This window comes from Coffea arabica, chromosome 8e, assembly GCF_036785885.1.
Source record: "Coffea arabica cultivar ET-39 chromosome 8e, Coffea Arabica ET-39 HiFi, whole genome shotgun sequence".
Taxonomy (NCBI): Eukaryota; Viridiplantae; Streptophyta; class Magnoliopsida; order Gentianales; family Rubiaceae; genus Coffea; species Coffea arabica.
The window spans coordinates 31,663,026-31,688,813 of record NC_092324.1 but is presented as its reverse complement, the minus strand read 5'-3'; the positions used below and the strand labels follow the sequence as shown (position 1 = coordinate 31,688,813).

The 25,788-nt window shown below is 38.7% G+C and overlaps 1 protein-coding gene across 1 annotated transcript; it reads right to left on the bottom strand.

The window, feature by feature from the left end:
- Positions 1-18,869: 18,869 nt before the first annotated feature.
- LOC140012728 (uncharacterized) lies at positions 18,870-24,853 on the bottom strand. The gene is made up of 9 exons (XM_072061017.1): positions 24,654-24,853; positions 24,412-24,512; positions 24,001-24,226; positions 23,661-23,741; positions 22,775-23,007; positions 21,766-22,648; positions 21,477-21,538; positions 19,501-19,840; positions 18,870-19,308 (listed from the first exon to the last, which is right to left on the bottom strand). Exons 1-9 carry the CDS (start codon positions 24,851-24,853, stop codon positions 18,870-18,872), a joined length of 2,565 nt encoding a protein of 854 aa, XP_071917118.1.
- Positions 24,854-25,788: the final 935 nt, after the last annotated feature.

Below are 25,788 nucleotides of genomic sequence, written 5' to 3'. Positions count from 1 at the left end.
ACCTACCCGATTAATGGAGTGTCAACTCGTGGAGGTTCTTGATCATGCAAGTGGAAATTAGCTCCTGAGAGCTCTTATATCTTTGAATTGTTTCTGTTTACTTTTCTCGCCCGAATTGTTATTTACTTAAATATTACTGTTGTACTTGTTAAATGGGATTATTACTTGGACAACGTGCTTGCATGTGTATTTCTTCGCCTCACAAGCAATCGCTCACCCCATAGATTTGTTTTCCTTAATAAGAACGGATATGGAGTGAAACTCGGAGAAACCATTGGGATGAACTTTTGTATTAGGGTTTCGATTGTAATCGATTAGATAGCTTTTGACAGTTGTATATTTTGAAAAATTGATGTATTTTGAATGGTGGTGTAAGATTGGATATTTATATATGTATGGAAGCGACTTTACCTTCTTATTTTGTCTTGGCGTATTAATTATCACTATATTAAATTTGAACGAGAATTGTACCGAGTTCTGGTGAGAATTGGGCAAGCGTCCTGCCGATACCCTTTGGTTCACCTTAGGGAGAAGTGGAGGTTTCAAAGTTGATATCAGAGCGCTAGATTAGAGATTTATTTGGGAGATATATTAGAAACCTTACCCTTAAGATTTGAGGTAAGATGACTTAGTCATACTTTAAATGTTATCTGAGCGAGTTAGTGACTAAGTTCTAATCCAAAATAAATTGTGGTTGTTTGCAGGGATGAAGAATGGAAACGGGAACCCTGCTGCTAATGGGAATGGTCATGCCAATGGCCATGTAGAGTCTCCTAGGCCTATTTACTATCGAGCTCTTGGTAGAGGAGCTCGCGTGCGCTACTCGCCAGCTATTAGGTATCCTCGATATCCGTGTAGGTTGACGTATGCATACATGAACCACCTTGTACTAGCCCTTAACGACAAGCGTCGTTAGTTGGTGAACACCAACCGAGATCTACTCCAGGAGTAGAGGAGCTGAGCCAGATGGTGAGTACTCAGAGTGAAAGGATTGCCGAGCTTAAAGAGATATTGGTAGGCGAGGTGGCCACGGCTGAGGTCACTCGCGTGAGCTTCAGAGGACTAGGGTTCGACTTATTAGATTAGGTAAGGAGGTCCGAGATTGGATTTCTGGGATCCTAGCAGATACTAGTATGTTGGTTGATGAGGTGATGGACATTATACAGAGTCCGGCTCAGGAGGAGGATCTGGAGGAGGACCTAGAGAAGGATCCTGAGAAGGAGATTCCACCTGATAGCTCTACTGTGGACTAGATCCAGAGTGATAGACCCTTTTGACTGATATAGTTAGAATTAGTTGGGGTGATGCTAGTGCCAAGGCCATTGTATTTTTGTATGACTGTGTGGCCTACTTTTGAGGCACTTAACTTTACTTTAGTTGTATGTGACCAAAAGTACTTTTGTGGCATCTGTGTGCTATATTTTTATACTCCCCCATGACTTACTAATTGTATGGATCTTAACGTATTAATGTGTGTAAATTATTGTTATTTTCAATGTTTTCATGATCGGTCCATGTTTTAAGTATTTTTCCTGCGTAATTGATTTATTTCTTGCACTAGGCACAACTAGAATAATGGAAGGACGAAAGAGTGGTCGAGATCGTGGACGAGGGACTAGACAAGTCCAACCTCACGAGGATGACCAGGGATCGGCAACTGGACCGACCCAGAGACAAAAAAATGTAGAGGGTAACCAAGTGGCTACTGCCATTAATAGGATGACTGATATCCTTGAACGGTTAGCTGAGGGACAGGGTCCAAGACCACTTAACCAACCTGGAGAACAGGATAGAGGGGAAGATAGAGCCTTGGAGAGATTCCTGAAATTTAACCCGCCTAAATTCACTGGTAAACCTGATCCTGAGGTGGCGGAGAATTGGTTGGAGAGGATGACCAACATATTCGCCGCCTTAGACTATACTGAAGATAGGCGAGTGAATTTTGTTACTTTCTAATTTGAGAGAGTAGCACGTACTTGGTGGAACGTGACAAAGGGAAAGTGAGAGAGAGTCCAAACCTCTTGGACTTGGGAGAATTTCATGAGGGAATTTAATGAAAAGTTTCTTCTGCCTTTAATCCAAGAGAGAAAGGAGGATGAGTTCATCAAGTTGAAACAAGGAACTCTTAGTGTAGCTAAGTATGAAGGGAAGTTTACTAAACTTTCTAAATACGCTCCCGAATTGGTGACCAACAAGCGGAAAAGGATAAAACGATTTGTACAAGAGTTTAATGTAAAAATCCAGAAGGGCTTGGCTGCGGCCCAAATCTCTATATTTACTGAGACTCTAGAGAAAGCACAAAGGGTCGAAAGTGTAAGAATGCAAGTTAAGGATTTTCATAATAAGAAAATGAACTTTTCTAGTCACACTTTTAGATAGGCTAGTAAGAGTACAGAACCTTCCAAGATGGGAAGAGGAGTGGAAGGAATGAGGTCCGTTGGAGCTGCAAGGGGAGCTTTATCAAGAGGAGGTCGTAGTGGGCCAGTTCAAGCGAGAGGAGTGCCTTCTAGTGGTTCGGTAGTGACACCACAAGTTACTTGTGGTTACTGTGATAAACCCAACCACTCAGAGAATGATTGTTGGAGAAAATCTGGAAAATGTTTGTTCTGTGGTAGCGCTGAACATCAACTCACGAGTTGTCCGAAAGTGCCAAAAATAGGAGGTAGCACTCAAAGGCCAGAAAGGTCAACCTCTAAGCAGACTAGTGCTGGAGGGAGCCGACCAAAGGTATCTGCTAGGATTTATGCACTGGATCATCAACAGATTCCCGATGCGACTGAGGTGGTTGAAGATACGATCCCTATTTTTCACCGTTTAACAAAGATTTTAATTGATCCGGGTGTAGCACATTCTTTTGTAAACCCTAACTTCATGGGCGGAATAGACTTGAAACTAATTAATTTACCTTATGATTTGGAGGTTATGACGCCTACTAGGGATCAAAGTTTAATCGCTAATTTGGTATATAAGAATTGTGAGATCTGGGTTGGAGAACGAAAATTATTGGCCAATCTGATAGGTTTAACGATAAAATGGTATGATGTGATCTTAGGAATGGACCGGTTAGCCCGTTACAATACCCAACTGAACTGTAACATGAAAATAGTAGATTTGTACATTTCGGGAGAGACAACCCTGAAATTAGATGTAAGGGGTAGGTTAGCCTCATCTGCATTTATCTCAGGGCTCCGAACTAGAAAAATGTTAAGTAAGGGAGATCAGGGATACTTGGTTTTTCTTATCAACACTCCTAGTGATAAAGTGAGACTGGAGGACATGCCTGTAGTGAAAGAGTACCCAGATGTCTTTCCCGAAAAGTTAGAGTGTTTACCTCCGGAAAGGGAAATAACTTTTAAGATTGATGTGACTCCGGGAGTAGCACCTATTTCTAAGACACCATATAGAATGGCTCCAGCTAAATTGAAAGAATTGAAGTTACAATTGCAGGATCTACTAGAGCGGGGTTTTATAAAAGAAAATGATTCACCGTGGGGAGACGAGGTCCTATTTGTCAAGAAGAAGGACGGGACCTTAAGGTTGTGCATAGATTAATGAGACTTGAATGATATCACTATTAAGAATAAGTACCTGTTGCCCCACATTGATGAATTGTTTAATCAATTGCAAGGGGCGGTAGTATTCTCGAAGTTGAATTTGAGACAGAGTTACTACCAATTGAGGATTTTGGAAAAAAAATATACCCAAGACTGCTTTTAACTCGAGGTATGGGCACTTTGAATTTGCAGTAATGCCATTTGGATTGACCAATGCACCTGCTGCTTTTATGGATTTAATACACAGGGTCCTTAAGTCTTATCTGGACCAATTTGTAGTGGTATTTATTGATGATATGTTGGTGTACTCTAAGACTGTGGAAGATCACGAGAAACATTTGAGAATTATTTTACAAACCTTGAGAAAACATCAATTGTATGCTAAGTTTAGCAAGTACGAATTTTGGTTGAAAGAAGTGACATTCTTAGGTCACATAATTTCTAAGAACGGGATTAAAGTAGATCCAGCCAAAATTGAAGCTGTTTCGAAATGGAAACAACCAAAAAATCCAACTAAGGTTCGAAGTTTTATAGGGTTAGCAGGGTACTACCGGAAATTTATCGAGAATTTTTCTAGAATTGCTGGACCCATGACTGAGTTAACCAAGAAAAGTGAGAAGTTTGTATGGAGTCCTAAGTGTGAAGAGAGTTTCCAAGAGTTAAAGAGACGTTTGACACGAGCACCCGTATTAGCTCTACCGAATGGAAAAGATAGTTTTGTGGTTTACACAAATACTTTCAAGGAAGGGTTGGGATGTGTATTAATGCAAAATGAGAAAGTGATAGCGTATGCTTCTAAAAAGTTAAAACCGCACGAAGGGAATTACCCGACTCATGATTTGGAGTTGGTGGCTATAATGTTTGCATTAAAGAAATGGAGACATTACCTTTATGGAGTAACATTTGAGGTTTTCACCGACCACAAGAGTTTTAAGTATCTGTTTTCTCAAAAGAAGATAAATTTGAGGCAACGTAGGTGGATGGAATTATTGAAAAATTAAGATTGCACCATAAAGTACCTTCCAGGGAAAATCAATGTAGTGGCCGATACTTTGAGTCGCCAAGTGCAAGTGGCGGGATTGATGATTAAGGAATTACACTTGTTAGAAGAAGTTAGTTATTGGAATTTTTTACTGGAACCGAGGAAAGTAATTCTTAAAAATATTGTAGTGAATTTCACTTTGGTGGAACGTATCAAAAAAACTCAGGAAAAGAACACTGAAGTGCAAAAATGGTTGGAAAAAGTCAAAAAGAGAGAAAAGTCGGATTTTAACTTGGGAATGAATGGTATATTGAGATTTCGGAATCGGATAGTAGTACCAAAGGATGAAGGACTTAAGAATGAGATTTTGGAAGAGGCACACCGATCGAAGTTTACGGTACATCCTGAAGGAAATAAAATGTACCAAGATTTAAAGAGTTTGTATTGGTGGGAAAGCATGAAAAAGGAGATCGCTCAATTTGTCCAAACCTGTTTGATTTGTCAACAGGTTAAAGCCGAACATCAGAAACCAGTAGGACTTTTGCAACCTTTGGAGATACCCGAGTGAAAATGGAAAAACATTACCATAAATTTTGTATCAGGGTTACCTAGGACACAAAGAGGTCATGATGTCATTTGGGTAATAGTGGATAGATTGACCAAGTCGGCTCATTTTCTGCCGGTTAGTATGAAGTACCCGTTGGAGAAGTTAGCTAAGTTATACTTGGATGAAATTATCAGGTTACACGGGATACCTGTAAGCATTGTGTCCGATAGAGATCCTAAGTTTGTTTCAAGATTTTGGAAAAAAATGCAAGAAGTGTTGGGAATTAAAGTAAATTTTAGCACTACTTACCATTCCCAGACCGATGGACAGTCTGAGAGGACGATTCAAACTCTTGAAGACATGTTGAGAACTTGTGTTTTGGATTTTGGGAAAAACTGGAGTAAGTTTTTGACATTGGTGGAATTCGCCTATAACAATGGCTTTCATTCTTCAATTCAAATGGCCCCGTATGAAGCACTTTATGGTCGGAAATGTAGGTCTCCGATTTGTTGGAACGAAATAGGTGAAAAGAAAGTTTTAGTCTCAACTACAGTGCCTTGGATTGAGGAGGCACAAGAGAAAGTGAAATTGATACGCTAGGAGATTCAGACCGCACAAAGTCATTAGAAGAGTTACGCAGACAACCGAAGGAAGGACTTAGAATTTGCGGTATTTCTTAAGATTACTCCTCTGAAAACAAGTTTAATGTCCGGAAGAGATAAGAAATTACAACCGAGATTTATGGAATCGTACAAGATTATCCAACATGTAGGGACTGTGGCCTATAAGTTGGAATTGCCACTAAATCTATCTCGGATTCACAATATTTTTCATGTATCTATGCTCAAGAAATATCACCCAGACTCTTCTTATATCCTGCAACCGGAAAATATTGAAATTGATGAGACGCTGACCTATGAGAAGAAACCGATAAAGCTTCTAGATCGTAAGGTGAAAGAATTGAGGAACAAGCGGATTCCATTGGTGAAAATTCTCTGGAGGAACCATGGACTAGAGAAAACAACCTGGGAAGTTGAAGAAGAAATTCGAGGAAAGTATCCAGACCTGTTCTCAAATTAAGGTATAATTTCGAGAACGAAATTCTTTTAAGGGGGAGAGGATGTGATGACTCGTATTTTATTTTATTTTATCGATTTATTCACTTATTTATTAGTTTACTTCAAAATAGTTATTTTCATGATTAATTATCCAAGTATTAGTTAGTTATACTATCGTTACAAGAATTTGTTAGAAATTGCACTTTATCGCGCATAAGTTGGAAGTTCACGTTTTCGTGCGCTCGCTACTAATTGAAGGACTTTAGAAAATTATTGTTAGACTATTAAGAGTGAATAATTATAGTATTAAAGGAAGTGCATTAGAGATTTAGTGCACAAGTGAAACAAACCCGAGAGAGAACGGGCACGAAACGCGCGCGCATACGCGCACTATTGAGAGTTGACTTTTGTGCCAAAAATTTAAACTACAACTACCAAGCTTCTTCAAGAAGCTTCACCATCAGATTTTTCCACTTTCTCTCTCACCCCTTGCTGGCCGAAACTCCAAATGAAGAAGAAGAGCAAAACCCTTCATCATCTCACTTCATTTCTTGCACCTTTTCACTCCAAATTCAACACACAAACTCACAACAACTTGGAGATTCAATTGGACTAGGAACAGAGCATCTTTCTCACGATTTCTTGGAGCTCTTAGTGACCTAAAATTTTTGATTTTTCATCATCCAAGAGGTGGTAATCATTTAACCTTTTAAACTTGGTTCTAGTGAGTTAAATTTGACTTGGAAGCATGTAGCTTCATGTGGGTATCCTTATTTGGTTGAAAATTTTTTGAATGAACTCTATGAGATCCCACAATGGACATGTTGGACTGATATGATGATTATGGGTGTTATTTATGTTGATTAAGTGTTAAACAAGTGGATATAAGTTGAAAGAGTGGAAGGAAAATCAAAGGAAAGTTGAAGCTAAGAAGGGCCGAATTCTGCCCTGTTCTTGCCGAGCCCTTGGTTCAATTTTTTTGTGATCAAATGACCTTGAATTTATTGTAAATATGTTGTATAGGATGTGTGAAAAATTCCCCCCAAAAATCACTTGATTTGGTTGGGTAAAAGTTGGATTTTCGAAATATCTTCAAATCTGGAAAACGGGTAACAGGGGTTCTCTAGCAGTGAATTTTGAACGATTATAACTCTTTGCTCCAACATCGAAATCAAGTGCCGTTTATGGTATTTGAAACTCGATAGTTCCATTTATCTAACGGTATAAAATGCATCCCCCAACTTGAATTGAGTGAGCCATACTAGTTCTTCAAAGTTACCTATTCTGTTTTACTACTGCCCTAGAGAGTCGGTGGTGTGCTGGGAATTGTTTCTTGAATTTGAGCTAGCTATGAACTAAATTTCAAAACGATTCCTTCTGATGAAATGCAGATTTATGAATTTAGTTTCCAACGCCATCAACCATGCCCAATTCCAAGTTGGATTGACTGAGTTATTGCCAAATTACAAAACTGCACCAATGATAGAAAACCCTAATTTTGGCTAGCCTAATGGCTTGGCTCGAATTGGGACTTGTTATTTTGAAACTTTTGGTGTCAATCTCCTACCAAATGTATGTTGAATGTTTCTTAGATATTTTCTTCATAAATGAACCATGTTTGAGGTGATTTCTTTGGCCAAAGGTTCAAAAAGAAAAAAAAAAAAAAAAAAAGGGAAGCATGAAGGCAGCTTTGTCTTCAGATTTCCTTAAACTTTGGTAGTTTAGTTAACTACCTTCCCTTGTGAAAATTTAAACAAAATTTGATAGAGGAGTAGTGCTCATATGGAAGTTGAATTGTGCCAATTTTGGTGTCATTCTAAGACTGTTTTGATGTACAAATAAGTTACCAGAGTTATTCTTCCAAATCTGAAAATTTGCCCAACAGTCCTCATTTTGAACCAACTTTGAGCTGCTATATCTTGGCGCTCAAAACTCTGATTCTTGTTCTGTTTGTTACGTTTTAAACTTTGATTGTAACTCTAATTGAGTTTCAAATTTTAGAGACTAGTTCAAATTCTGTGAATTTTATCGAATTTCCAAAATTTGCCAAAAAAAACCAATCCCAAATCTATCTTGGAAGTGTAAGTCAGTAGGTTTAAGCCAAAGTTTTAGTGTCTTCCATTTAGAATCATGGAAAACTGTTTTCTAGGAACTTTTAGTACTTTAGAAATAGTTTCCAACAGTGCTAAGTTTTCCAATTTTGAACTTACATAGAGTGAGATATGATTTTTCAAAAAATGCACCTCAAATCTGAAATTTCTGAACTTAAAGGAAATTGAGTTTTTAGAACTCTCCATTTCCCTTCGATATTGCTTGACCGTTTTATACTTGATTTCAAAGAGAAAAATTCAAATTTTTCTTGTATTATTAAACCCCACTTTAAAATCTCGATATACGAGTAATTAAGGTTCATTTTCATGATATTCTCTTAGATTGTACAAGAGTACAATCTTCCTTGATAATTGGGGATTTTAAGCGATAGTGTATGATAGATAATTATTGTTTGCTCAGGCATTCAAGGGGACCTTCAAAAGGACATCACAACGGATGATTAAACACTTGAATTGTGCACCACTCTCTCATTTTGACTAGGTGAGTGTCAAGTGTATGTGAACTTGTTACGTGCTTAATCATTATTAGTGATTGAATATTTTGAAAATCCTGAGTTGAGTGTGTGCTTTACCGCACTCGTTCTCGTTTAAGTGAAGTGTACTTGAATTACTTGAAGTGACTTGTTAAGTGAATTAAGTGAAGTGTTTCAATGATAATTATGCTATGGTTGTACAAGTCGATTGGAGTGAATCTCCTCGACTCCTAGTGATACTAGTGAGGGACGCCCAATTCTCATCGGCCAACCTTGCGAGTTCAGCCGGCATGGGTTCGGTTGAGAACCTTGGTGAGTCATGAGAAACGTGTATAAGCTTGATCTAATGGGGAGATCTTGCTTGGTATACTCGAGCAGTATCGCCTATAACAAAAGAACATGCGGGCCCAGAGCAGGGGGAGTAACGGTGAATGGGAAACGAGTAAGTGAAGTTCTACGGATTATAACCTACCCGATTGACGGAGTGTCAACTCGTGGGGATTCTTAATCGTGCAAGTGGAAATTAGCTCCTGAGAACTCTTATATCCTTGAATTGCTTCTGTTTACTTTTCTCGCACGATTGTTATTTACTTAAATATTACTGTTGTACTTGTTAAATGGGATTGTTACTTGGACAACGTGCTTACATGTGTGTTTTTTGGCCTCACGAGCAATCGCTCACCCCGTAGATTTATTTTCCTTAATAGGAACAAATATGGAGTGAAATTCGGAGAAACCATTAGGATGAACTTTTGTATTAGGGTTTCGATTGTAATCGATTAGACAGCTTTTGGCAGTTGTATATTTTGAAAAATTGATGTATTTTGAATGGTGGTGTAAGACTGGATATTTATATATGTATGGAAGCGACTTTACCTTCTTATTTTGTCTTGGCGTATTAATTATCATTGTATTAAATTTGAACGAGAATTGTACCGAATCCTGGCGAGAGTTGGGCAGGCGTCCCGCCGATACCCTTTGGTTCGCCTTAGGGAGAAGTGGGGGCGTCATAATTGCTATCGGGATGGAAGTAATCGAACAATTACTGATTCAACTACCCCAAATATACTATGTGAATAATTGAATATTGGGCACTATTCAATCATACACAATAGTTATAATAATTAAAAGTAGAAAACATACAAATACCAATAAATGAAGGAAACAGTTAAAACAATTTAGATCTCACAATTATTATTGAACCAAATCTTCTGTTGTTCCCTTGGCTAAAAATAAGAAGTTAGTTCTCCATTAGTGGAGAACAAACCATGCGAAACAATTGAGAAAAGCCGTCACTTTTTGTCTCCCCAAAATCGGTCAACAGAGAAAGAAAGAGTAAGGAATATCGTTGATTTCTATTGTTTCTAGCAAAAGCATAAAGAGTGTCTAATGTCTCTCCAATTCGGTCAAAAAGAAGAAAAATAACAAGTCAACAATTGTGGCTTTTTGTTGGTTTCCTCCAAGTTTTGCCAAGAAGCATCCAAAGTCAAAGACAAGAATAATGTACAGAAATACTCCTCTGCGTTTTTAGCCTCCAAAGAAACGGTGTCTAAAATCTCTCTCTTTTCCTACTTTTCCTCCTAATTAGTTGGTATCCAAATACCAATTACTTTCTAAATAACAATCCTATTACAATTTAACTTCTTCAGATTTTGCTTTCCTTTGGAGTGACCCCACTGATTTTCCAATTTGTAGCCAGCTACTTCACTCATTTTAGGAAACTTCCCTCGTGCAAATGATCCTGAGAATTCTGGACTTGAAGGTTGGAGTTAGGCGTGGGCATGCCTAACTGTCAAGAAGTCTTCTAGAAGGTTGATTTTCAGCACCTTTTCTTCACCACTTCCTGCAATTAACACCAAATACAAAACATGAGTAGAATCCCCAAATACTGCAATATTTAGTTTAAAAAATTATGTAATATTAGCAAAATATCTCATTAAATTACACCCTATCAATCTCCCCTACACCTAAATTATGCTTGCCCTCAAGTGTAATTAACTCGGAAGTGTAATTAAGATACCAAGCAATTCTGTGACGCCCCGAAAAGTATGAGTGTGAGAACCCAAAAATTTTCTAATTTTCTAGGGTTTATTTTATTTAATCGCCCGCCTTTTCTACATTTTCTTTATTAGAAAATTTCCCTAGATAAAGTTTATGAGCAAAGATAGTTTTAAAATGATTTTTCTAGTATCGGTTAGTTTTTGAGAAATTAAGAGCGTATTTTGGAAGTGGGACCTGCTAGTGCGATAAATGCATTATATTTTTGACAACTTGTTGGAATTTTGTATTAAGTGATATTATTTTACAAAGTGTTAAGATATTTGTATTGGAGAGACAAAAAGATAAGTTTTAAACCAAAAAGGTGACAAGTGTCACCTTGTGATTTAATTTTGGACTTTGACCATTTGACTTTACCTTTACCTTTACCAAATAAATACAAAAAATTGATCAAAATAAGCTTCATTTTGCAAGCTTCTTGGCCGAATGTTCTTGCTCAAGAAAGAAAGAAAAGCTCTCAATTTCTTCCTTCTATTTCTTGCTCAATCTTCAAATCCAACCAATAAAACTCCAAATCATTCCATAAAATCTCTTTGCTAAGTGGTCTTGAGGTGTTTTGTGGAGTTGTTTGGGAAAGCTAAGGTGATTTGTTGCTCTATCTCTTGTATGGCTAAGGTGAGTTGTGAAGAACCACTCTCCTCCCTTAATTGATGTTCAATTCATGATTGGTGGTGGTATAAGATGCACTTTTATGGATTATATCTTGATTTTGGTTGAATTGGTGAAGTTTTATAATTTTTGGGGATTTTTCTGTTTTCATATGGATATGATTATGGGGTCATGTATGATGATTGGAAATGATGTTTAATGACTCTAGGAGGTGGAAAAAGTGATTAATTACAATCAATTTCTGTTTTGGAAGGAAAAGTGCAAAACTAGGTTTCAATGTTCTTCATTCTGTCCGAATTTTTAGCTCATAGATAGAGGCCGAATTGGCCTTGTCTTAAAACATGAAAGTTGTAGGGAATGACATTTTAGAGGTGTCTACAAAATTTCAGGTCAATCGGAGTAGTGTAGAATGAGAAAAGTCGAAATTACTATTGCTGTTCTGGTTTTACCCGAAATTGAGAAGTGCGTCTGTAATGGGTTATTTTAGTTGAGAATGCTTCCGAATTGGTTGTTGAGGTCTTCTGATGAAATGTATCCCTGTTTCTTAGCTTTCATCTGGTTTTAGAATTTTTGGATTTGGACTTGGATAGCCTGTTTTATGATGTTTCCCCTAGAATGCGTTCTGTGAATCTATTTTTGTGATTCTGGTGTAGTATCTTGCATTTTGGACCTGGTTACACTCGAAACTGGGTTGAGTGACCTTCTGCAATGTTGTAGCCCTGTCTTTTAGCTTCGAAACGGTGTATCTTGCACCTTCATCCGACAATCGTAGCGACTTTGGTACCATTACCGCAAAATGACGTCAAAACTGTTTTTCTGATTTTGAGCTTAACTTTCATTTCCGGACTTTTCCCTAGCTTGACTTGTACTAGTACTACTTGGAGCTTGCTGAATGGCTATTGGATGAACTTGTTGTGTGTGTGTACCTTTGGGTTGGAATGAGGATATAATGAAGCCATGATGGCTGGAAAAAGTTAGCAAATTCAGGGGAAGTGTTGTCCGAACTTTGAAGAGATTTGTTTGTATTGAGTTTGTGATCTAAGACTTGGATTTGAGCAAGGCAATATTATATGATGGATGATTTCTGAGCCATGGAGGTGAGTGACCCTAAACTATTTCCAAAGTACTTGTGAAATGTTTCTTGCATTATGTACTCGATTGCATATCATGCGTGTTTGCATGTGAGTTCATGACATGATTTGGTTTCAATGAGTTCTGGGAAAGTCTTGTGTTGGACACCAACGTCTCCACTCTGTTTATGGTTCATGTTCATGTTTATCTGGAGCTCAAGAAGGGGCTCCCTCTTAATGTTAATGTTAATATTAAATGATCTATTTGAGCGTTGGGTGTTCAAGTGCTATGATTTCACTGGCTCACGAGAGCACTAAACGACCATTTGATCTCTGAATCATGACATCATCGAAATGCAACATTGTGAAAAATATTTGTTTAATGATTTTACCGGTTACTCGCTGAGCTTCTAGCTTACCCCAAAAATATTTTATTCCCCTCCACAGGGTTCAAAGCGAAGGAAGGACTTGTTGTGCTTATTCACATGTCTGGATGACCTATATCTTGTACAGTTTGGATTTGGAATCATTTTATGTATAGTTGGGAATTGTTTCCGCTTCGCTTTTGATATGTAATTATTGGAGAATTTGATGTAATATTTGAGATTTATCTTGTAATTTATTTGAGGACTGTAGTGAACGACTGAATCCCGGCGAGAGCCGGGCAGGCGGCCTGCCGAATCCTCTGGTTCGCCTTTGGAGGAGGTGGGGCTGTCTCAAATTCACAGCAATTCATACCAATAACAGTATTCCAAATTCCTCAATAACCTCATCAAAATTAGGATATACCAAACTGACAATTCTCACATTTAAAATGCACTCATTCACTCCAAAGTGTATAGGATATAGGATGGCTCTCAAATCAACATAATGAAATGGCATTACCATAAGTTTGCTCATATATCATATCTTTACCACTTAATTATGAATTAAATGCACCAATCAAATGGACTTCACAAAGTTGTAATGAGGCTCGGGTGAAGGGGTAGGATAAAAAGGATTTTAAGGGTGAAAAAATGTCAAAGAAAATGCCCAAAAATTCACTGCACAGGTTCTTGCAAATTTGCACCTCCAAGGCGACCCAACAAGTGAAGGTAGTAGTCGACACTTGTCACAAATACTTTGATTTCAACATCCTTTTTTTTCTATTGTTTTTCTCTCTACTTTTTTTTTCTTTTGTTGCTTCTCTATTGATTTTTTTCTCTTTTTTTTTTTGTTCTTGAATACCGACACCATAGAAGTCAACTTCACTTGTCATACTTGCATTTTTTATTCACTACCTTTCAAATAATATCCCAAACTCCCATGCAATAAAATCAAAGCATTATTTTAACTTAAGGTACAAAGAGAAAGTTTAAAAAGAAGATTTTTCGGCTAACAATTAGGATATCAAATGAAAAAAAGGGTTAAAAGCTCAATGTGGTTCACTAAAGGTAGATGAGATAAAGGTAGGTTTTTGAACAAGTTAAAAATGGTTCAATCTTAGGTGCCCCATCATGTTAATGCATCAAATTCAATTAAATGTGGTCTTGACATGTATAACCGAGCAAGTTCTAGAATGACAAACCATATGCAATAACCACTCAACAAATGAAAAAAATAAGCCCAAAAATCTCACAAGTGATCAAAATTATGTCAAATTCAGCATATTTATCAATTAATTCATCATCAAAAAAAAAGTAGAAAACCCCACGGCATGAACTTACTAATCATACTCGTATCTCAATTGCATTCATCATTGTTTAGAACAAAGAACAACTAAGGAAAAGAAAATACAAATCAAACAACTAAAAGCATAGCTAACCCTCCCCCACACCTAAACCTTACATTGCCCCCAATGTAAGCAAATAAGACCAAAAATAGAGGTAATGGTGCAACGTCACTTCCCTGAACACGGAGGAGGGTAGAAAAGGACTAAAACTCGGGATGAAAGGGTGGACGAAAGCCCACATTGGTGAAGTACTGAGCCAAGTTCTGCTCCATTCCTAACACCTGACGCTCGATCCGCTCCAATTTAGAATCCATGTGATGCAACTGGAAGCGGAGGTCAGAAGACGGCGAGGGTGCAGAAGAGGAAGGTCCCGGAGCATCAGTGGAGGGACCTCCAGCCTCCGAGGTAGCAGATTTGGAAGCTTTGCGCTTCGGTGGAAGCTGGATTGGCCTCGGAGGAACGAACTGGAAGACACCATTGATCTGTTGCACTAGATCCATCTTTTCCAAACAAACAAATCAAGAGATTCCATGGTACAAGCCAAATGCAGATTATAATTAGTCAAATCCAAAACCCTAAGATTTATAGCCAATTGAGTGATAAACGAACCCAAAATTAACGACTTATTTTTCTTGCTTAACACAGTGTGGAGATGAGACGGAAACCAACAGCCGAAGTTAACCTTAACCTCAGCAAGGATACACTAAATAAAAAAGAAATTGGATTTGGTCAAAGTATCCGAACTGTCTTTCCTACTTGAGAAACTATAAGCCATGAAACGGTGCCAATAGCGAAAAATGGGGTTCTTGAGAAAAGAGGCTTTAGACTGGCTAGGGTCATAAGATTGAATGTCAACCGACAGTTCTCTTCAATAGCCAGTGTTATGGGAGAAAAAAGGCTCAGTGTATTCGCAGGCACTTGCCATATATTTCTCAGTTTTGAAATAGGGAATGTCAATAAAATCAAAAGCTAAACTGAATTCAGTGATTGACTGTTTGAACTCCCTACCCATCAATCTAAACCGAACCACCTCAGGAGTTGTAACAGAGAATTCATCAGGTACATTAAACTCAAAAGTGGTATAGAATTCCTACATTAGCTCAGCGAAAGTAGGTAAAACAATAGAAGCATAATTTGTCCAATCTATGGCGGTTAATCTCTTAGTGACCTCATCTCTAATATTTAAAAGAATGAGTGTGGGGCCGTGGATGAATTTACAAGAACTAATTTTCCTTGAACAAGCAGCGGCATACCGTTCCTTATCGGCAGCTCGGGTGAAGGTTAAATGTCCTCTGAAATGGGCCAGAGAGGAGAGGTGAACCTCCCTATTCCTCCCAAGGCGGGTTCGGGGGCCTCCCGAAATAGTTGCTTGGGAAGGCCCACTCAAAGGGACAGTGGGTTGTGGGGTGGAAGTGGATGGTCTATTCCTACTTTTATCTTTTGTTTTAGCCATTTGACACCAGTAAACAGGACAAGAATAAGGTACAGACACTCAAAATAAGTCAACTGCCAGCCAATTAAACAAAGGGGTCCCCAATCACAGCTCCAAACACCGACAATTAAAGAAATAGACAAACTAGCAAACACAGCACTTAACGATAACTACCCACACACAATAAACACAAAAACTAATTCAATAGACAAACACAGAAAAACTCTCCCAAATACCATGATTTTACTGCAAAATTAAGCAGACAGTCAAAAGTAGCCAAAGACAAATTCACAGCATCCCAAGTACACACAAATTATCTATCATCAGCTAAAAATTAAATTTCAGTCCTCAGCTAAAAATTAAATGTATGTCCTCAGGTAAAAGTAACAGAAAATTAAAGAAAAAAAGGACCTGAGGTGATAACCAAGCAGTGAGGGTTACAACGGAGCGGCGGCAGCGCCGACAGTAGAGTGTGTGTGGAGGCCATGCCTGTGCAGGATGCTGGTCGCGCGCGGAAGAAGCCCATAGGAGCACTACTGTGCGCGTTGGGCGCACTTGCGCAAGTGCGCTGGGTTGCAACGGATAGGCGCACTGGCGCCTAGGTTGGGCTCGCGCTGGGCGCGTTGGTGCAGCGCTAGGCATATGCCGCTCGCTGGTTGTGTACTGTGCGCAGTTGTTGTGCTCTGCCGTGGCCGGTGAGAGGGCTTGCGGCGACGGACGGTGAGCGACGGGTTAGGAGCGGCGGCAGACAGTGAGGAGGGCGAAGGCGGCAGCGGCGGGAAAGAAGAAGAAAAGAAAGAAAAGGAAGAAAAAGAAAGAAGAAGAAGGAAAAGAAAAAAAGAAAAAAGAAAAAGAAAAAGAAGAAAGAAAGTAGGGCACAGGTGGGGCTTAGGTTTTTTTTCTTTTTTTTTAATCATAAGAGAGGGCAATTTCATCCTTTCACCCTTTTTTTTTTAACACCGGTGTTAGGCTTGGGCACGTCTAATTGCCTACGAGTCTTCTGACCAACCGCCCGCAATTAATATCCTTAAGTTTGACCACCTGGCGTGGGCGCACATAACTACCATAGAGTTTTCTCACCAATTTTTAGAAATTGAGTTCCTTAAGCGTGACTACCTAGCGTGGGCACACCTAACTACTATAGAGTCTTCTAATCGCAGACGAGAATTGTATTTCTTAAATGTGACTATTTGGCGTGGGCACGCTTAACTACTGGAGAGTTTTCTATCCATCAATTTCAAACTTCCTTCCGTAGATGTGACCACTTAATGAGGCCACACCTAACTGCCAGTTTCATGCCACAAAAACAACAACTCACTAAATGCAACTAACAATTAACAAAAACTTCAGAAACATAAGGAAACTAAATCAAAAAACCTGGGTTGCCTCCCAAATAGTGCCTTTCTTTAACATCTTTGGCTAGATTTGGCCGGAACTCTCAAGCAGGATAAATTGATTCTTGAGTTGTATGAACTCGACTTCCTCAACGGAGAATCCTTCATAATAAGGTTTGAGACGATGGCCATTCACCATGAACTTCTTCTCCGTCTTCAAATTTTGGATCTCCACTGCACCATAATAAAAGACATTAGAAACAACAAATGGACCAATCCAACGAGAACGCAACTTACCGGAAAAAAGTTTAAGTCTCGAGTAATACAAGAGGACTTTTTGCCCCACTACAAATGATTTTCTTGAGACTTGTTGATCGTGAAAATTATTCCTCTTCTTCTTGTAAATCATTGCATTCTCGTATGCCTTATTCCTAATATCTTCCAACTCTTGTAGTTGCAATTTCCAATGGACCCTGTGCGCTTGGCACTCTTGAGCGAGCACGCTGGGGTGCAACGGACATGCACGCTAGCTCCTGGGTTGGGCGCACGCTCACTGGTGCAGCACTGGGCATGCGCGGCTCGGTGGTCACGCGCTGCGCTCGTCTGGTCGCGCAAGCAAGCAGTGACTATACGCTGCGGTGGCCGGCGAGAGGGCTTGCTGCGGCGAACGGTGAGCGACGGGTGAAGAGCGATGGTGGACAGTGAGGAGGGCTAAGGTGGCGGCGGCAGCAGGAGAAAAGAAGTAAAGAAAGAAAAGGAAGAAAAAGAAAGAAGAAGAAGGAAAAGAAAAAAAAAAAAGAAAGAGAAGAAAGAAAGTAGGGCACCGATGGGGCTTAGGTTTTTTTTTCTTTTTTTTTTCAATCATAAGAGAGGGCAATTTCATCCTTTCACTCCTCTTTTTTTTGAACACCGGTGTTAGGCGTGAGCACGTCTAACTACCTACGAGTCTTCTGACCAACCGTCCGAAATTAAGATCGTTAAGCGTGACCACCTGACGTGGGCGCGTATAACTACCATAGAGTCTTCTCGCCAATCTTTAGAAATTGAGTTCCTTAAACGTGACCACCTGACGTGGACACGCCTAACTACTATAGAGTTTTCTGATCGCAGAAGAGAATTGCCTTCCTTAAGCGTGACCATTTGGCGTAGGCATGCCTAACCACTGGAGAGTTTTCTGTTTGTCAATTTCAAACTTCCTTCCTTAGATGTGACCACTTAATGTGGGCACGCCTAACTGCTAACTTCCTGCCACAAAAACAATAACTCACTAAATGCAACTAACAATTAATAAAAACTCCAGAAACGAAAAGAAACTAAACCAAAAAATCTTGGGTTGCCTCCCAAGTAGCATCTTTTTTTAACGTCTTTGACTAGATTTGGTTGGAACTCTCAAGCAGGATAAATTAGATCCTACAGTTGTATGAACTCGACTTTGTCAACGGAGAATCCTTCATAGCAAGGTTTGAGACAATGGCCATTCACCACGAACTTTTTCTCCGTCTTCAAAATTTGGATCTCCACTGCACCATAATGAAAGACATTAGAAATAACAAATGGACAAATCCAACGAGAACACAACTTATCGGGAAAAAGTTTAAGTCTCGAGTGATACAATAGGACTTTTTGCCCCACTACAAATAATTTTCTTGAAACTTGTTGATCGTGAAAAATTTTGCTCTTCTCCTTATAAATCAATTACATTCTCGTATGCCTCATTCCTAATCTCTTCCAGCTCTTGTAGCTGCAATTTCCTATGGACCCCCGCTTCCTCAAGATTCATATTGCATTGTTTCACTGCCCAAAATGCCTTATGCTCGAACTCCACTGGAAGATGGCAAGCCTTATCGAAAACTAGTCTATACGGGGACATCCCAATCGGCGTCTTATAAGCGGTGCGATAACCCCATAGTGCATCTTATAATTTCAAGCTCTAATCCTTTCTATCAGGGCGCACCATCTTCTCCAAGATTGACTTGATCTCCCTATTTGACACTTCAACTTGACCATTTGTCTGTGGATGATATGGCGTGGATACTTTGTGGAGAACGCCATATTTGCGGAATAAGGCAGTAATAATCTTATTACAAGAATGTGTCCCCCTATCACTCACTACAACTCTCAGCACCCCAAAACGAACAAAGATGTTAAACTTTAAAAACTCTGCAATCACTCTAGAATCATTGGTTCGAGTGGCTTTTACTTCCACCCACTTGGAAACATAATCAACAGCAAACAAGATATATAAGAATCCAAAAGACGAGGAAAAAGGACCCATGAAATCTATACCCCACACATCAAAAATTTCAACAAACAACATGGGGGTTTGAAACATTTGGTCCCTACGAAAAATATTCCCCACCCTTTGACACCTATCACAAGATTTACAGAATAAATACGCATTTTTAAAAAAGGTAGACCAATAAAAACCGCTCTCCAATACCTTACGAGCTGTTCGCTTTGGCCCAAAATGCCCTTCACATGCAAACGAAAGGCAAAAAATTAAAATAAAGTGAAATTCACCTACACTTACACACCTTTTTAGTACTTGATCAGAACATTACCTCCAAAGGTAGCGGTCGTCCCAAATATAGTATTTGACATCACTTTTCAATTTATCTCTCTTAGCCTTTGGCCAATCTGCAGGTAATTGATTAGTTACTAAGAAATTCACAATATCAGCATACCAAGGTGCAGACGAATCAACGGCGAGTAATTGCTCCTTTGGAAATGCCTCTCTCAATTGCTGATCCTCCTTATTTGTAAGCAAGTGGCTCAAGTGATCAGCAACCAAGTTCTTTGCCCCACTTTTATCTTTAATCTTCAAGTCGAACTCTTGCAAGAGCAGAATCCATCTGATGAGCCTTGGTTTTGCCTCTTTCTTCATCAACAAGTACTTTAAGACTGCATGATCAGAGAAAACTATTATTTTGCATCCAACAAATATGACCTAAATTTCTCTAGTGCAAAAACAACAGCTGATAATTCTTTCACCGTCGTGAAATAGTTAAGTTGAGCTCCATTCAACGTTTTCGATACATAGTAAATTGCATGCGCCGCCCTGCCAATCCTTTGCCCCAACACTACTCCCACTGCGTAATCACTAGCGTCGCACATTATTTCAAATGAGAGGCTCCAGTCTGGGGATTGAATGACGGGCGGGACGTCAAAGACTCCTTCAGTTTATCAAATGCTATCTTGCATTCATTAGTAAAGTCAAATGCTACATCCTTTTGCAACAACTTGAACAAGGGTGCTCTAATTTTTGAAAAATCCTTGATAAACCTCCTATAGAACCCTGAATGATCTAAAAAGGAACGTACTTCCCGTACACTTACGGGTAAGGTAAAGTAAAAAATAAGGTCAACTTTTACTTTATCTATCTCTATTTCTCTAGTCGACACTACATGTCCTAATACGATACCATGCCCCACCATAAAATGGCATTTTTTCTAATTAAGAATCAAGTTTGTCTCTATGCACCTTTTTAAAATTAGAGTTAGATTGTCAAGACATTCATCAAAACTGTCCCTAGGCATGGCCATGGTTCCATTTGAAACCGAAAATCGGACCGGAACCGGATCATTTGGAACCGGACCAAAACTGGAACCAAAATCATGGAACCAGAACTGTGGTAGAACCTTAGATAAAAGTTCCGATTATGGTTCTCTAAAAAATAGAACCAGAACCAGAACCGTCGGTTCCAGAACCGTTAAAAATAATTAAAAACAATTAATATAAGTAGTGAGCTAATTCAAAAAAATTTATTGTGTTTAATAGGTTTTAAAAAAGTTTAAATTTTATGGACTTTCTAAATATTTTATTAATTATTTAATTCTTTCTATTCATCTAATATCTATCATTATAATTTGTAAGTATTAAATTATTACTTACAATTTTTTTTTTTTTGCTTATTTGCTATCAAATGACAAGTTTTGATGGTAATAGCTCATCTTCAAAATCAAGCAAGCAAAAAAAAATTTTTTGCAATATTTCTTCAAATGGAATCTTCAACATTGATGATTGTCCAACTGAAGAATGTCAACACATGATAACCATTTGATAGTGTAATGTATTTTTTAATTTTACAATGTAATGTACTTTTCATAAAATTGATATTATCTATTTATTACTTCTTACTTTGTAGAGTAATAATAAAATTAAAATATGATCTTTATTTTGTATTTATGTTTTTACATATCATTTGAAATTTTAAATATATTGTTATATTCGTATTAAAATTGGTAAGGATAAGAAATTAAATAAAATTGTATACAACCATACGGAACCGTAAACCAGAACCAGAACCATAAGGAATCAAAATCAGAACTATGTGATTTTGGATCTATCTCTTTGAAGAACCAAAACCGACAGTTCTGGAACCGTGGCCATGTCTAATTGTCCCTATATATACTACAGTCATCCATGAATATCTCAATAATCTATTCTATATACTCGGAGAAGATACTTATCATGTACCTTTGGAAAGTCGTTAGAGTATTGTAGAAGTCGAAAGGCATCCTACAGTAGGCGAAAGTACCAAATGGGCAGGTGAATGTGGTTTTCTCCTGGTCCTCCAGTACTATCGCGATTTGGAAGTACCTTGAAAAATCATCCAAGAAACAGTAATAAACACGACCAGCCAACCTCTCTATCATTTGGTCAATAAAAGGAAGAGGGAAGTGGTCCTTTTTTGTCACGGCATTTAATCTCTAGTAGTCGATGCACTAGCACCGTCCTGTGGGTTTCCTGACCGGGACCATCTTACCATCCTGGTTCTCTTCTACAGTTACTCCCGCCTTTTTCGGGACTACTTGAACTGGGCTTACCCACGGGTTATCTGAGATGGCGAAGATAATTCACACCTCCAGAAATTTAAGTATTCCTTTTTAACTACTTCCATCATCAGCGGGTTCAATTTTCGTTGCGCCTGTCTTACCGGTATCGCATCATCTTCAAGCCATATTCGGTGCATGCATAAGGATGGAATGATTCCCTTGATGGTTGCTATACTCCACCCAATCGCCTCCTTATGATCTCGAAGAAGTCGAACCAGGTTGTCTTCTTGACTCGACGATAGGTGTGCATAAATGATCACCGGCAATGTTTCCTTGTCTCCGAGAAATGCATACTTCAAATGTTTCGGATGAGGCGTGAGCTCTAACTCTGGTGCCTGCACAACAGACGACAACAACTTTTTCTGAATTTCTGGTACAAAGAGAGAAGTAAACTCATACCTTGAAGAAATGGATGGAAGTGGGTACAGTGCTTCAACCGCACGATACAACTCATCACTTATTTCCACACTAAGAGTTACTCCCAACTCAAGGTGTTTCGCCAAAATCACTCCTAGTGCATCCTCTCCATTCAATTCAAAAGTTTCCTGTACAAGGGGTTCAATAACACTCAAAGCAAAAACTGAGTTAAATTCCTCCAGGTATTTCATCGCATCAAAAATATTAAAATTTATAATTTCTCTATCAAATTCCATTGACAAAGTACCCTCATTCACATCTATTTTTGTCCTAGTAGTGCTTAAAAATGGTCTACCTAACAAAATAGGTGACAGATTTAATAACTTTTCATCTCCTATGTCTAGGACATAAAAATCTGTTGGGAATGCTAACTCATTTACTTGCACCAAAACATCTTCAATTAACCCCTCTGGATAAGCATTGGTACGATCTGCTAGTTGGATTATGATGACTGTTCCTTTTAATGGCCCAAGATTTAACGAAACATAAATGGTTTTAGGCATCACGTTAATCGACGCCCCTAAATCCAACATTACTTTTCTAATTAGACTATCTCCTATTTTACATAGAATCGTGAACATACCTGACTCTCCACACTTTGGTGGAAGTTTTCTTTGAAGTATAGCTGGCACATTTTCTCTCACCTCCACTCTTTCATCACCTCTTAATTTCCTTTTGTGGGTGCACAAATCTTTCAAAAATTTTATGTATTTTGGTATCTGTTTAATTGCATCCAACAAGTGGACGTTGATCTCCACTTTCCGGAATACGTCCAGAATCTCTTTTTCCTTCTCTGCCTTCTTTGTCGTTTTCAACCTACAAAGAAAATGAGGTAAGTTAGATTTAATAGGAGTTGAAGGAATAAATGTTACCTTAGGGTCTTCGCAAATGCGTCTTTCTTCTTCAATCTCCTTTTCTATCTCTTTCTCGCTTTTGCTTTTTGGATTTGTTAACTTAGACCGCTCCACTTCCTTGCCACTTCTCAGTGTCATGACACTTACATTCTTGGGATTTGCCTCGGGTTGCGATGGCAATTTTTAAAAAACGTGAGACTCCAGGCTATTAATTGCAATTGTAATGTGACTTATTTGAGTCTCCAAATTTTTCATGCCCGATCTAGCTTCCGACGGGCCCGCTCTAGTTTCCTTTTGAAATTTAGCAGTACTTGTGGCCAGATTCTTGACAATGTCTGTCAAAGAGTCTCCTGAATCTGCAGACGAAAGCTGAGGTTTTGCTTGCCATAGTTGTTGAAATCCTGGAGGACGATTCACAAATGAATTTTGCGGCCTGTTCCCATAACTGAAGTTGAAATGGTCTCTCTAACCAGGATTGTACGTGTTGGAGTACGGCTCATACTGCCTATGGAACGTGGGCACGCCTCCAGCCATATTTACTTGTTCAACTCCATTTTCTTGCAAAATAGGACATGCATATGTGGGATGATCCATACTTGTACAAATTCCACAGACCTTCGCTCATTGCGCATTTCCAAAGAATTTCCTGAATCTGCAGACGAAGGCTGGGACTTTGCTTGCCATGGTTGTTGAATCCTGGAGGACGATTCACAAATGAATTCTGCGACTTGTTCTCATAGCTAAAGTTGGAATGGTCTTTCTAACCAGGATTATACGTGTTGGAGTACGGGTCATACTGTCACGGGGCATGGGTACGCCTCTAGCCATATTTACTTGTTCAATTCCATTTTCTTGCAAAATGGAACATGCATCCATGGGATGGTCCATACTTGTACAAACTCCACAGACCTTCGCTTGCTACGCATTTTCCATGACTAATTGTCAAACAAAAGACATCAACTCCAACAGTTGCTGCTGAATGGATGACGTCTCTACCTCGTTGACCCTGCGGGTAGGTAGTGGTAGAGGATTACTTTCACGGAAGCCAAATTGTTGATAATTTTCTGCCATTACTTCAATAAACTCCCATGCTTCTCTCAGTGTCTTATTTGCCAGTGTTCCTCCACTCGCAGTGTCAATAATACTTCTGTCAGATGTTTGCAGAAGTATTGGATCAATAGCTGTTCATTAATTTGATACTGAGGGCATTTAGTGCACAATTTATTGAACCTTTTCCAATAGTCATACAAAGATTCCTCGGGGTACTGCTTGATGCATATTTCTTTCCTCAGACTTGCAGCCCGAGATGCAAGGAAGAATTTTTTTAAAAATTTCTTTTTCAACTGGGCCCATGTTATGATACTACCTGCGGGTAGGTAGTATAACCAATCTTTCGCTGCATCCTTGAGAGTGAAAGGGAAGACTCTAAGTTTAATTTGCTCTTCAGTAATTCCAGGAGGTTTTATGCTAGAATATACCACTTCAAACTCTTAGATGTGTTTATGGAGTTATTCACCAGAGAGACCATGGAATGAGGATAAGAGGTGAATTAACCCTGATTTTAGCTCGAAAAAAGTGTTTTCCGCAAGAGTTAGGAATGTAATGCACAAAGGCTGGTAGGTCAACTCCGGAGCAGCCAACTCCCTTAGTGTTTGGTTATTGGTCATGCTAACTTCAGCTTCTTCGGAAGTGTATACAGTAGAGGGCTGTCCCTCTTTGCGTTTCTTGGTCTCTTGTCTTCGCCTACGCGCTGCTTTCTCAACCTCAGGATCGTATATCAATTCACCTGTGCGAGAAGAACGAGGCATAAACTAGCAAAAATACCAAGAATAAAATGAACTAAAAAAAAACAAATAATTCAAGCACCAGTTCCTGGCAACGGCTCCAAAAATTGATAGGTGCCGAGCCTGTGCAATAATAATAATAACCTAACTACCACCAAAAGCAGCCAATAATCAATTTCAGGTACTGGAGTAGGGACTCTAGATGTGTAATGGGTCACTTGATTCACCCTGGCTCCGAAAAGTGTGCTTAATCTGATATATCAGAATTGACTAATTGACAAAATTACTAACTAGCAGACAGTGGCAAGTAGGGTCGTCTCCTCAGGGACTGGGGAAGAGTTTGTTTCTTTTTAAGCCAAGACAAACCAGAGGCGTGAGAATCAAATGTTACTAAATTGCTAACTAAATAAATTAACTACGAAGAATAATTAATTGAGAGAAATAATTGGAAAAAACTCTAGCCAAGGATACACTTCAGAAATGGTTCATGCAACTGATCATCGATTCAAATATAATTCCAACATTTATTAATAGATTGGTTATAGTTGTCATACACGCGATAAACAACCAACCTTTCCTTACTTTTTCGATAGTTAAGGTACGACCGTTAACTATTTCTCTAACGAAGAAATAACCCTAGATACGACCATAGGATTTAATTTCTGGATTGCATTAAGAATTAGAAAAACCCAATCCTAACTAATAAACACACTACGAGGGTTTGTTTAAATTAGATCGTATGTTTTCCTGACATAAATCCAATTATACCAGTTGTTACCGGGACGGAAGTAATCGAACAATTACTGATTTAACTACCCCCAAATAGCAAATAAACTATGTGAATAATTAAATATTGCGGCTTTTCAATCATACACAATAGTTATAACAATTAAAAGCAAAAAACATACAAATACCAATAAATAAAGGAAACAGTTAAAATAATTTAAATCTCACTGTTA